Raw genomic sequence first — 13,479 nt, 5'->3', positions numbered from 1 at the left:
CTTTTCAAAGCATTTTTACTACAACCTCTTCGGCCGAAGAGGTTGTAGGAAAAAAAAAATGCCTTTAAAAGCTTCTGGAGATCCCAGCTGAGTTGCCTGCTTGTCAGAGGCTTTTTAAAGCATTTTTTTTTTCTGCAACCTCTTAAGGTTGTAGAAAAAATGCTTTTAAAAGTAAAAAAAAAAAAAAAAAGTTGGCCATGCCCACCCAGTCACATTAACCCCACACACACACACACACACTAATTTTAGATTTCACTCATGGACGAAACCTCCTTCTGTTTATGGGCTGCGGCGAAGCTCCTGGGAGTGGCCGTGGCTATTGTGCCGGGGCGAAAGACTGGCGGAGGGCCAGCCGAGGAGAAAAGTTTGTTGCTAATAACCCAGAGGAGAAAACCTCAAGGCAAAACAGGCAAGGCGAAGAGACCAAGCCGAAAAGTCCCATTCCGGGCAGGAAATCCTACACGACTTCAGACAAATGGTTATCTAATCTCTTCTTAAAAATGACCAGTGTTAGAGCATTCACAACTTCTGGAGGCAAGTTGTTCCACTGATTAATTGTTCTCAGTCAGGAAATTTCTCCTTAGTTCTAGGTTGCTTCTCTCCTTGATTAGTTTCCATCCTTAGCTTCTTGTCCTACCCTCAGGAACTTTGGAGAATAAGTTGACCCCCTCTTCTTTGGGGCAGCCCAAGTAGTTTGCCAATGAATCCGTTTTCTCTTTCCTGCTCATCATAAAACCGCTGCCTGGGATCAAGCCAGGATTCATCATCCTCGCTCCCTATCTGTTGTTGTTCCGATATGCTTTCCTCCTGGCATATCCCAGGCTGTTCCTCTTGGCCTTTGGATGGAACCTGAGGCATTGCCAGAGAGGAGGGTCCTGAAGAGGGAGGCCTTATCAGTTCCTCCCCATCACCTTCTGAGTCCTCTTCCTCTGTTAGGACAGGCTCGGGAGTCGGGGTCACAACAGGAGGTACTAATACCACTCTATAAAGCCTTAGTAAGACCACATCTAGAATACTGCATCCAGTTTCGGTCACCACACTATAAAAAAGATGTTGAGACTCTAGAAAGAGTGCAGAGAAGAGGAATGAAGATGATTAGGGGATTCGAGACTAAAATATAGGATGAACGGTTGCAGGAACTGGGCCTGGCTAGTCTAGTGAAGAGAAGGACCAGGGGAGACAGGATAGCAGTCTTCCAATATTTGAGGGGCTGCCACAGAGAGGAGGGAGTGAAGCTATTTTCCAAGGCATCTGAAGGCCAGACAAGGAATAATGGATGGAAACTGAACAAGGAGAGATTCAACCTGGAAATAAGGAGGAACTTTCTGACAGTGAGAATAATCAGCCGATGGAACAGAAGTTGCCTTCAGAAGTTGTGGAAGCTCCATCACTGGAGACTTACAAGAAGAGATTGGACTGGGGGGTTGGACTAGATGACCTACAAGGTCCCTTCCAACTCTGTTAATCTGTTAAATGATCAAAATTCCGATGCTTCGCAATTGATTCATGTTCATGACGGCTGCAGGATCCTGAAGTCACGCGGTCACCTTTTGTGACCTGACAAGCAAGGTCAATGGGGAAGCCAAATTCACTTAACCACCATGTCACTAAGCTAACGACTGCAGTGACTCGCTTAACAAATGTGCCAAGAAAAGTCGTAAAATGGGGAGGCCAAACTCACTTAACAACTGTCGTGCTTAGCAACGGAAACTGTGGCCTCAACTGTGGTCATAAGTCAAGGACTAGCTGCAGGTCCTCGGAAGCTAAATTCATCACTGTCATATTAAGTGTTTTAATGGGGAAGGCACAGATTTCCTGCCAGAGATAAGAGTCTTGATGTTCTCAGCATGGATCCCAGGAAACACATGTTCTCAAAGCCAGCTCCAGATGTGCTGAGGCTAAAAAATCTGAGAATTGCAATTTTGACAGCTGCAGTCCTAACAAATCCTGGGGAATGCCAGCTTGGAGAAGGCTGTACTTAAAAGAGGTTTGCCAACGGAACTACAGTATAATGCTATGCAGGAATTCCGACAACCACATGACAAATTCGGAGGTTTCATTCACAGGGGCATCATCAACTAAAATAGGCATTTAAATGTCGTTTCTCTTGATTTTATTACAGCTACACTTTCATCAAGGAGAGTATCCGTTCCCTCCCACCCTTCCATAAGACTGCTCTTATCATTACAAATTTAACAGTTTGAAGGGCCATTTGACTTATGGGGCACAGTGCCATCAGTTTGTTTGGAAAGCAGACGAAGTTGCTAGAGACTGCTTTGCTTGTTAAATCTTGCAACTTTCCTCCAGTAGTTGGGGAGGTCTTGTCTCAGGATTTCTCTTCATTTTACCCAGTGGTGAAATTCAAAAATTTTTACTACCAGTTCTGTGGGCGTGGCTTGGTGGGCGTGGCAGGGGAAGGATGTTGAGATCCTGGAAAGTGTGCAGAGAAGAGCAACAAAAATGATAAGGAGTCTGGAGGCTAGACTGTATAATGAATGGGAACAAGGTATGTCTAGTCTAGTGAAGAGAAGGATTAGGGGCAGTGGTGGAATTCAATTTTTTTTACTATCATTTTTGTGGGCGTGGCTTGGTAGGCGTGGTGTGGCTTGGTGGGCGTGGCTTGATGGGCATGGCAGGGGAAGGATACTGCAAAATCTCCATTCCCTCCCCACAGCTAGGGGAAGGATACTGCAAAATCCCCATTCCCTCCCCACTCCTGGGGGAAGGATATTGCAAAATCTCCATTCCCTCCCCACTCCTAGGGGAAAGATACTGCAAAATTCCCATTCCCTCCCCACTCCTGGGGGAAGGATATTGCAAAATCTCCGTTCCCACCCCACTCCTGGGGGAAGGATACTGCAAAATCCCCATTCCCACCCTACTCTGGGACCAGCCAGAGGTGGTATTTGCCAGTTCTCTGAACTGCTCAAAATTTCCGCTACCGGTTCTCCAGAACCTGTCAGAACCGGCTGGATTTCATCCCTGATTTTACCCCACAATAACTCTGTGACTAGACAGGGCAGAGAAAAAAAAATGACGAATCCAAAGCACCTAGAAAGTTTCCATGACTGCGGAGGAACTTGAATCGGAGTCTCTCAAATCCTAATTCCTACCACCTCTGCCTAACTTCCTGCTAACTGTGACTTTCTTTGCGTAAACCGAGTGAAGTCTAGTGAAGAGAAGGACCAGGGGAGACGTGATAGTAGCATTCCAATATTTGAGGGGCTGCCACAGAGAGGAGGGGTCCACCTGTTTCCCAAAGTACCTGAAAGCCAGACAAGGAATAATGGATGGAAACTGATCAAGGAGAGATTCAACCCAGAAATAAGGAGGAACTTTCTGACATTGAGAACAATCAACCCATGGAACAGAAGTTGCCTTTGGAAGTTGTGGGAGCTTCATCACTGGAGGCTTTCAAGAAGAGACTGGACTGCCATCTGTCAGACATGGTGTAGAGTCTCTTGCTTGGGTGGGGGGTTGGACTAGATGACCTCCAAGGTCCCTTCCAACTCTGTTAATCTGATCTGAACCTGCTTTATAGATAAAGAGGGTATTGGAAGAGTACATTTCTGATCACTATAAAACGCAAAGATAAGCTTGAAGTACTGGTATGTGGGCAAAACTTGCAGAAAGGGCGAAGTAAAACAGGGCTGGAAGAAAAGTTTAGGGAAGAAAAATTAATTTAACAGAAAGGTCAGTGGATTTCCATTTTTCCCCTCCGGGAAGGAAGAAACACTCCCTCTGCCTTAACTCCTTTCCAAAATTTTTCATTCTGGTGAAGACCTCTTACAGATCTCCAGCAGATTGGGGAGCTCAGTTGTGGCCCAAACCCTCTTAGGAGATGCTGGTCCCTCCTGTAGAGGAAGGGCAGAAAGACTTCCAGCTTGTGAGATGAAGGTTTATTAGAACCTGCAATGTGCAGGCATTCCTTGACATATAACCATTCATTTAGTGACCATTCCAAGTTACAAGGCAATAGTAATAGCACTTAGACTTATATATCACTTCACAGTGTTTTACAGCCCTCTCTAAGTGGCTTATGGAATCAGCCTCTTGCCCCCAACAATCTGGATCCTCATTTTACCCACCTCGGAAGGGATGGAGGGATGGATAGACAGATGGATGGGTGGGTGGGTGGATGGGTGGGTGGATGGACGGACAGACAGACAGACAGACAGACAGACAGACAGACAGACAGACAGATAAATAAATGGGTGGGTGGATGGATAGATAGATGATAGATAGATAGATAGATAGATAGATAGATAGATAGATAGATAGATAGATAGATAGATTTGGATAGATGGATGGATGGATGGATGGATGGATGGATGGATGGGTAGGTAGATAGATAGATAGATAGATAGATAGATATGGATAGATGGATGGATGGATAGGTAGGTAGATAAGATAGATAGATAGATAGATAGATAGATAGATAGATAGATAGATAGATAGATAGATAGATAGATAGATAGATAGGCAGATAAATGGATGGGTTGATGGGTAGGTGGGTGGACAAACAGATAAATAAATGGATGGATGGATGGATGGATGGATGGATGGATGGATGGATGGGCAGATGGATGGATAGGCAGATGGATGGATGGATGGATAGACAGACATTCTTTTACAGTACTTTCAATACTTACCCGTTTCCTGGACTCTTCAATGGCAGACAGCAAAGCATTATCCTTTTCATTTTTTAGGAATCCCTGTAAGGAAAAGTACAATTTCAATTAAAAATCAGCTTAGCTCGGAAAGGACATTTGGCACTTCCTACGGAGTTGGTGTAAGCTCTGCTTGTAAGGTCAGACAACTTTCAGCTTCCGTTTGCTTCAAAGAGAACATTCTTGAACTTGAGGGGGGGAAAAAAAGAGGAAAATGCCAATAAGCTGAATGTGGGCACTGAAGTTCATTAGTCTCCTTTCAATAAAGTACACAACTGAACGGTATGAACTCTTGGCAGTTGAGTCCTGATTTCATTTTCTCTTATTCCTGGACTTGGATTCTGCTTCCTCCCTCCATCAACTTACAAAAGCCCTGATGAAAAGCAGGAGGGCGGCCAATAAACAGAGAGAATAAGTCTGCCTAACCATGTTAAATAAATTTAAAAACTGGAAGAGAATGGTTCAGCCAAGGATGTACAAATATCTGCAAAAACCAGGGGTGAAATGCTCCCGGTTCGGACCGGATCGCCCAATCCGGTAGCAATGGAGGCGGGTGGTTCGGAGAACCGGTAGCAAAAATCCCTGCCCCCTCCCCACATGCCCAGCTGAGCCACACAATCATCAGAGGCTTTTTTTTTTTACTTTTAAAAGCATTTTTTCTACAACCTCTTCGGTGGAAAAAATGCTTTTAAAAGTAAAAAAAAAAAGCCTCTGATGATCGCGTGGCTCAGCTTGGATCGTCAGAGGCATTTAAAAGAAAAAAACTCTTTTTTTCTTTTAAATGCCTCTGATGATCCAAGCTGAGTTTTTTAAAAAGCCTCTGCTGATCAGGCAACTCAGCTGGGATCATCAGAGCCTTTTGAAAGCATTTTTTTACAACCTCTTCACGGAAGAGGTTCTAGAAAAAAAGGTTTTAAAGGTTTTTTTAAAAAATTGGCTACGCCCACCTAGTCACATTACCCACCCATCCACCAAGCCACGCACACAGAACCGGTAGTAACAAATTTTAGATTTCACCACTGTCAAAAACATATAACTTATAAAATATAACATATAAAAATGCACCAAATTCCTTGTGTGTCCAATCATACTTGGCCAATAAAGTATTATATTCTATTCTATAACTGTCAGAGAGCAAGTGGATGGACTATATTGCTGAAGCTAGAAACAGTCATAACTAACATTTTACTGAGTAGAGTAGGGTAGAGTAGGGTAGGGTAGGGTAGGGTAGGGTAGGGTAGGGTAGGGTAGGGTAGGGTAGGGTAGGGTAGAATGGAACGGAACGGAACGGAACGGAACGGAACGGAACAGAACAGAACAGAACAGAACAGAACAGAACAGAACTCTTTATTGGCCATGTGTGATTGGACACATGAAAGAAATTTGTCTCTGGTCCATAAGCTCACAGTGTACATACAAACAGATTTATAACAAAAATCAGTTATAAATCCTGATCAGAATTATAATTCCAAATTCCAAACAATCCGTAATTTTCTTCGCTCTGGATTGTTAATACGTCACACCTGGGGAAAGAATTTTATAAAAACTGAGCCCTCAAACCAATTCTACAGGGGCTCCTGGCTGAGCCAAAGGTTGGACTAGAAGACCTCCAGAGTCCCTTCCAATTCTGTTGTTCTGTATTCTGAGATGGCTGGATGAGCTTATTGTTTTCCTTTCCCATTTTACAAGGGACGGTATCAGCAAGCTCTGTGATTCTAAATTCTAGCGCTGATTATGTTACCTAGCTGGGTCATGAAACATCTGCAAGAAAACCAGTCCCCACCTTGGAGAATAACAAAATTGATTTTAAAAAAAAAATCTTGTTGGGGAAAAAAAGCCCCCGTTACCAAACTAAGGAAGAAATGCTTAAAAAGAAGAGTCAGACTGAACGCAGTTGCCGATGGGCTGGATTCAGGTGCAACGAACCAAAATGCAAACTCATTGTGGCTGAAGGCAAAGAATTGTGAGGCTTGTTATGATCAATTCTGAGCTCAGCTTTTTTTTTTTTTCAGTTGCTGCTGTTGTTCCATTTCCCATGTGTGAATCTCATTAAAGCAGACCAACAAAGATGCCAACAGCAAGAGCACTTAGACTTATATACCGCTTCACAGCTCTTTTACAGCCCTCTCTAAGCGGTTTACAGAGTCAGCCTTTTGCCCCCCCAACAATCTGGCTCCTTATTTTACCCTCCTCATTTTACGGAAGGATGGAAGGCTGAGTCAACCTTGAGCCGGTCAGGATCGAACTGCTGGCAGTGGGCAGAGCCAGTCTGAAATACAGCATTCTAACCAGGGTGGATAAAAATCAATGATTTTTTTAAAAAAAAAAATCAAAAAAATCAGTTTTTTTTATTTAAATCAGATTTTTTTTGATTTTTATCGAATTTATTTTAATAAAAAACTTTTGGGGTAAAAATCTATCGTAAGATAGTTTTCTATTTAAGATACATAAATAATTTAGTTTATTCAGCATGAAATGGAGCTTAGTTATGTAGCAGGAGGCTGTATATTCTGCAACACTGGGACTATCGGTGAGTCAACAGCGGGTCAAAGGAGTAGCAGAGATGACAGTGGCTCTTTAAAAATTATGAGTTAAATCGAGTTGATTTAAATCAAGCCTTTTTACTAGTGATTTAAATCATGATTTAAATTGTGATTTAAATCAACTCGATTTAAATCAAATCCATCCTGATTCTAACCACTGCGCCATCACAGGAGGGAGGGAGGGAATGAAGGGCAATAGCAATAGCACTTAGACTTATATACCGCTTCACAGTGCTTTACAGCCCTCTAAGCGGTTTACAGAGTCAGCATATATTGCCTCCAACAATCAGACTCCTCATTTTATCCACCTCGGAAGGACGGAAGGCTGAGTCAACCTTGAACCTGGTGAGATTCGATCTGCCAAACTGCTGGCAGCCAGCAGTCAGCAGAAGCGAGCCTGCAGTACTGCACTCTAACCACTGTGCCACCGCGGCTCCAATACAGGCAGTCCTCGACATACGAACCACAACTGAGCCCAGAATCTCCACTGCTACGCAAGACACTTGTTTAAGTAGGCTTTTGTCCCATTTTACAACTTTTAAGTATAAAAGTTGTTAAGCGAACCACTTGCAATTGTTAAGCTAGTTAACACCGTCCCTAAATGAATTTGCCTTCCCCGTCGATTTGCTTGTCCTGAATGTCACAAAAGGTGATCGCGTGACCCTGGGACATTGCAACTGTCCATGCCAGTTGCCAAGCATCTGAATTTTGATCACGTGACTATGGAGATGTGGAAAGCTGTCACGAATTACTTTTTTCAGTGCTGTTGTTACTTCGGACGGTCACTAAAGGAATGGCTGTAAGTCGAGGACTATCTGTATTCCTTCCAGAAGCAGATTTAGGAACGACGTTGACTGAAGGATTTTTATCTTAAAAGCACAAATTTCTGCTAGGAAACATGACTCTCTCTTTTTCTCTCTCTCTTTTTTTTTTTTTTTTTGGTATTCCAAACATTTTTTTTATTAAGTTGTTAAGTATTATAAAATATGAAAGTAAATCAAAGAGCAATGAGGAGGGATGGGAAAGGGGAAAGAGAAGTGAGGAAAGGTAGGGAAAAGTAAAAAAGAAGAAGCAACATTGGACTGTTGCAGTAGAATAAGGCATTAGCATCAAATCACAGCTTTTTTGTTTTCCCATAATAATATGAACAAAGGGCCAGGAAATACGACTCTTTGTGGTCACTGACAATTGTTAACGCCCTCTTGGGCCGCTGGGGCTCCCATCGAGAGGCATGCAGATGTGATAATACACCTATCAATAGGTTTCCTTGGCACACGGCAAGCTTCCTGCCATACCAAGTTCCATTCTTAATTATTATTATTTTTTTTAATGAATGGAAATTTGTCTCAACATAACTTGCATGGCTAACAATGCGCCTCTGAGGCCCATGTCCCGCAGGAGAAGGGCGGTATCGAAATAAAATAAATAAATATAGATGCCACGGGCATTTTTTTAATAAATCAAAAGACGGACGGCTGCAGCCCAGTCGTAGAGAGACAGAGGTGGGTTTCAGCAGGTTCTGACCAGTTCTGGAGAACCGGTAGCGGGAATTTTGAGTAGTTTGGAGAACCAGTAAATACCACCTCTGACTGCCCCCCCCCATCTATTCTCTGCCTCCTGAGTCCCAGCTGATCGGGAGGAAATGGGGATTTTGCAGTAACCTTCCCCTGGATTGGGGTGGGAATGGAGATTTTACAGTATCCTTCCCTTGGAGTGGGGTGGGAATGGAGATTTTACAGTATCCTTCCCCTGCCATGCCCACCAAGCCACGCCCACAGAACCGGTAGTAAAAAAAAACCTTGAATCCCACCACTGTCCAGAGAGGGTTGTAACGGGATACATCCAGGGATATACATAACGGGATACACCACAAAGCAAAGCTGGCTGAGGAATTCTGGGAGTTGAAGTCCACAAGTCTTTAAAGTTGCCAAGGTTGGAGACCCCCTGGTGCACAACACTCTTTTTACTTTGGCTAGATCACAACCCCCACCCTGGGTTAGAGAACACACTGAGATTTTGAGAGCATATTAGGGACACTCAAAACTGTTCCCGTTTTGGTAGATGTATCCAGTGGTGGACTGCTCTCGGTTCGCACCGGTTCGCAAGAACCGGTAGTAAAAATTTGTAATAGTTCAGAGATCCGGTAATAACATTGCTGGCCATGCCCCCGAACTGGTCCCCGGCCCGCTCGCTTACGCTGCCCACCCCACTCCTGGGGAAGGTTACTGCAAAATCCCCATATCCTCCCGATCAATTGGGACTCGGGAGGCAGAGAATAGAGAATAGCGGAAATTTTGAGTAGTTCGGAGAACGGGCAAATGCCACCTCTGGCTGGCCCCCGAGTGGGCTGGGAATGGAGATTTTGCAGTATCCTTACCCCAGGAGTGGGGAGGGAATGGGGATTTTGCAGTATCCTTTCCCTGGAGTGGGGTGGGAATGGAGATTTTGGAGAATCCTTCCCCTGCCACGCCCAAGCCACGCCCACCAAGCCACGCCTACAGAACCGGTAGTTAAAAAAAATTGGATTTCACCACTGCTTTGTATCCATTTTTGTAAATGCTTGTTACCCACCAGTCTCCTAGAGAGCGGGCAGTCATAGGGAGGGAGGGAGGGAGGGAGGGAGGGAGGGAGGGAAGGAAGGAAGGAAGGAAGGAAGGAAGGAAGGAAGGAAGGAAGGAAGGAAGGAAGGAAGGAAGGATTAACTAGCATAACCAGGGATCATGGGGGATATTGTAAAATTTAGCTGACATTGTAAGCCATTAAGAGAACAGTAAAAATATCCAAAAAGCAGAAAAGTGAATGATGCTCTTCACCTATTATAGAACCAAAAGTAACACAGCTGCAACATTTCTTTTTTCAGCAAGCCGGGCTGGCTTAACATATTTTTTAACATATTTTTAATTTTTAATTGGTTTGTTATCTTAAATTGGGGCCAAATTAATATATATCCTTTTAACTGTTTTTAATGTTTGTATTGTATGTTTTTATCTGGCTGTATACCGCCCTGAGTCCCTCGGGAGAAGGTGCGGTATATAAATTCGAGATAAAATAAATAAAATAAATTCAACTTTTAAAATATTTAAAGGTTGGAGCTGGATTAGATTTTTCAAAAATTAGCAGCGTCACTTTCCATCTCTGCTTAAGGTACACCTTGAGGCTCCTCAACAGCTTCTTAAGGAAACCGTAATAAGGAGAGAGGCTCATCGTAATTTAATCTCCTGAAGGATGAGCAGTTTGAGGTGGAGGGTAGGGTTAAAAATGTCATTGGTTTGGAATCATTGTGCAGCCACAAGAGACCCATGTCCGTTCCCCCATGAATTCCGCTGACCCTTACCTAGCGCCAATTTAGCTTGGACCGTTAGTTGCTCAGATTTATGGTCAGGCGCAAATAACCAGGAACAGGAGCTGAGTTCAAAGCACTATGAGTGTGTTCTTCCTGCCTATACACAAGAATCTGGGCAACTAACAGAACAAGCTAAAATGGCACTAGATAAGAGTCACCTCTTCAAGGTGTTGGTGACCACCTTTAAAGCGCTCCATGGCTTAGGGCCGGGGTACTTACGAGACCGCCTTCTGCCACCAATAGCCTCCCACTGGCCAGTACGCTCGCACAGAGTGGGCCTCCTCAGGGTGCCGTCCGCCAGACAATGTCGGCTGGCGACCCCCAGGGGGAGAGCCTTCTCTGTGGTGGCGCCCACCCTCTGGAACAACCTCCCCCCAGAGATACGTACAATAACAGACCTCCAGATTTTTCGTCGGGCCCTGAAAACCTATTTATTTCAACTAGCTGGGCTGGCTTGAGTCAAATTTTAAATTGATTTTAAATTGGGTTGTTTTAATTTACGGCGAAAATATTTAATTATTTTAAACTGTTTTTAAATTTTGTATGTTCTGTTTTTTACTTTGGCTGTTCACCGCCCTGAGTCCTATTTGGAGAAGGGCGGTATAGAAATGGAAACAAATAAAATAAATAAAATAAATAAATGGAATTCACAGGGCGTAGGGGGAGGGCCATAGGTCTCTTGTGGCTGTGCAATGGTTCCAAACTGATGACGCATTTAACCCCGCCCTCCATCTCAGCCTGCTCATCTCCTACATCAGGGGCAGTGGTGGGTTGCTCCCGGTTCGCATCGGTTCGCAAGAACCGGTAATAAAAATTTCTAATAGTTCGGAGAACCGGTAATAACATTGGCTGGCCACGCCCCCGAACCGGTCCCTGGCCCGGTCCCCACTTGCTTACCCCGCCCACCTCATCAGAGGCTTTTTTTTTTTTTACTTTTAAAAGCATTTTTTCTACAACATCTTCGGCCAAAAAAATGCTTTTAAAAGTTAAAAAAAAAAAGCCTCTGATGATCGCGCGGCTCAGCTGGGATTGTCAGGGACTTCTGAAAGCATTTTTTCTGCAACCTCTTCGGCCGAAGAGGTTGTAGGAAAAAAAAATGCCTTTATTTTATTTTTATTTATTTTATTTCGAATTTATATACCGCACCTTCTCCTGAGGGACAGAGACTTTAAAAGCCTCTGGCGATCCCAGCTGAGTTGCCTGATCGTCAGAGGCTTCTAAAGGTTGTAGAAAAAATGCTTTTAAACATTAAAAAAAAAAAAAAGTTGGCCACGCCCACCCAGTCACATTACCCCCATCAAGCCACGCCCACAAAATAAGCCACACCCACAGAACCAGTAGTAAAAAAAATTAGAACCCACCCTTGATTAACGGTCTCCAACCTTGGCAACTTGAAGAGTTCTGGACTTCAACTCCCAGAATTCAACTTTGCTGACTGAGGAACTCTGGGAGTTGAAGTCCACAAGTCTTCAAGTTGCCAAGGTTGGAGACCCCTTGTCCTACATCTTCTCTGCAGCTGCAGATGGACAGTCTGTCCCGTTCCTAGGAAGCAGCACGCAATGGAGTGAAACAAACAAAACGTTAAAAAAAAGTTATGGTATTTATGTAGTTACTTACCAAGCACCGTCTCAATTATATGAAAGTAACCAACACTGGAAGTTTTTAAGAAGAGATTGGACAACCATTTGTCTGAAATGAAATAGGGTTTCCTTCCTGAGCAGGGGGTTGGACTAGAAGACCTCCAAGGTCCCTTCCCACTCTGTTATTCTATTCTAATAAAATAATCTTTACAATCCCCAAGGCAGGTCACCGCTTTTGAGCACCCTTAATGTTCGGAAATTGAAAGTTGAAAAATTTTGACACACCCTAAATTCGCTTTTGGAATTTGGGGGGATTTTTTGGGGGGAAATAAGGTTCCAAACCTGGCCTCAATAACCTAGGTGTCATCCAGAAGCTTTAAAATGCAAGTGTTCAAACAAACCCTACATTCCCCACTTCCTCCGAGTCTGGTACTTTCCAAGACTCACTTCCCATTTACCTACTTTCAGTAGCATAGCTTATATATAATTCAGGAACATGTTTCATACGTTGCTTGTGACTTGAAATCCTAACGTTATCGCACTTTCTAATCTGATTGTTATTTCAATCCAGCCACTTGGTCTTTTACAAAGCAATTGGTCACCGGAATTTGAGAGCTGCGCTTGCAAAGTTTCTGTGTTAAACGTCTTCTTCTTACGGTCCTTAGATCTCCCTTTTAACCATCCGTGGTCACATTCCCCTTTTTCATATCGCTCTTATGATTAATCCACTACCTGCTTAAGTCTCCTTCTTCTTCCCTGCCGCTGAGTTGGAGTGAAGCTCTGCGGCCTAAAGATGCTAATTTACTGCAGCAGAGCTAAGATTTTCTTGGCAATCCTATTCATAGCCTTCAAAGTGTCAGAAAGAGGGCCAAATTAATACTCTACATGACAGGCAATTTATCCCTTACTCTGCAGTGGATAAGAGTAAAAGCAAAGGAAGGAATTCACAACTCCCAACGCTTCGGAGACGATTCAGTTTGTCAAACCCACTATTATAGGGGTCTTCAACCTTGGCAACTATAATAATAATAATAATAATAATAATAATAATAATAATAATAATAATAATAATAATAATAATAATAATAATAATAATAATAATAATAATTTTATTTCTATACCGCCCTTCTCCCGAAGGACTCAGGGCGGTGTACAGCCTATTTAAAAACACAAGACAAAACATCAATTTAAAATTTAAAATTATTAAATAAATTTGGCTCCATTTAAAACCCCAGAAATTTAAAATACCCCAATTTAAAATTATCATGTCAATAGCCCGGCCTGGCAGAACAACAGGGTCTTTAGTGCACACCGAAATACCCGGAGGTCGGGGATCTTACGTA

At 43.3% G+C, this 13,479-nt stretch overlaps 1 protein-coding gene across 1 annotated transcript in view; it reads right to left on the bottom strand.

The window, feature by feature from the left end:
- NUP93 (nucleoporin 93) overlaps positions 1–13,479 on the bottom strand; it is a 152,080-nt gene that overhangs the window by 54,920 nt on the left and 83,681 nt on the right. The window contains exon 4 of the mRNA XM_070953254.1: positions 4,653–4,715. Coding sequence (XP_070809355.1) covers positions 4,653–4,715 — 63 coding nt within the window. The remainder of the gene's footprint in view (positions 1–4,652; positions 4,716–13,479) is intronic.

This window comes from Pituophis catenifer, unplaced genomic scaffold (assembly GCF_029215685.1).
Source record: "Pituophis catenifer annectens isolate HBS135680 unplaced genomic scaffold, rPitCat1.0.hap2 SCAF_13, whole genome shotgun sequence".
NCBI classification, from domain to species: domain Eukaryota; kingdom Metazoa; phylum Chordata; class Lepidosauria; order Squamata; family Colubridae; genus Pituophis; species Pituophis catenifer.
The sequence above is the reverse complement of the archived record's forward strand: the minus strand, read 5'-3'. Positions and strand labels throughout refer to the sequence as shown.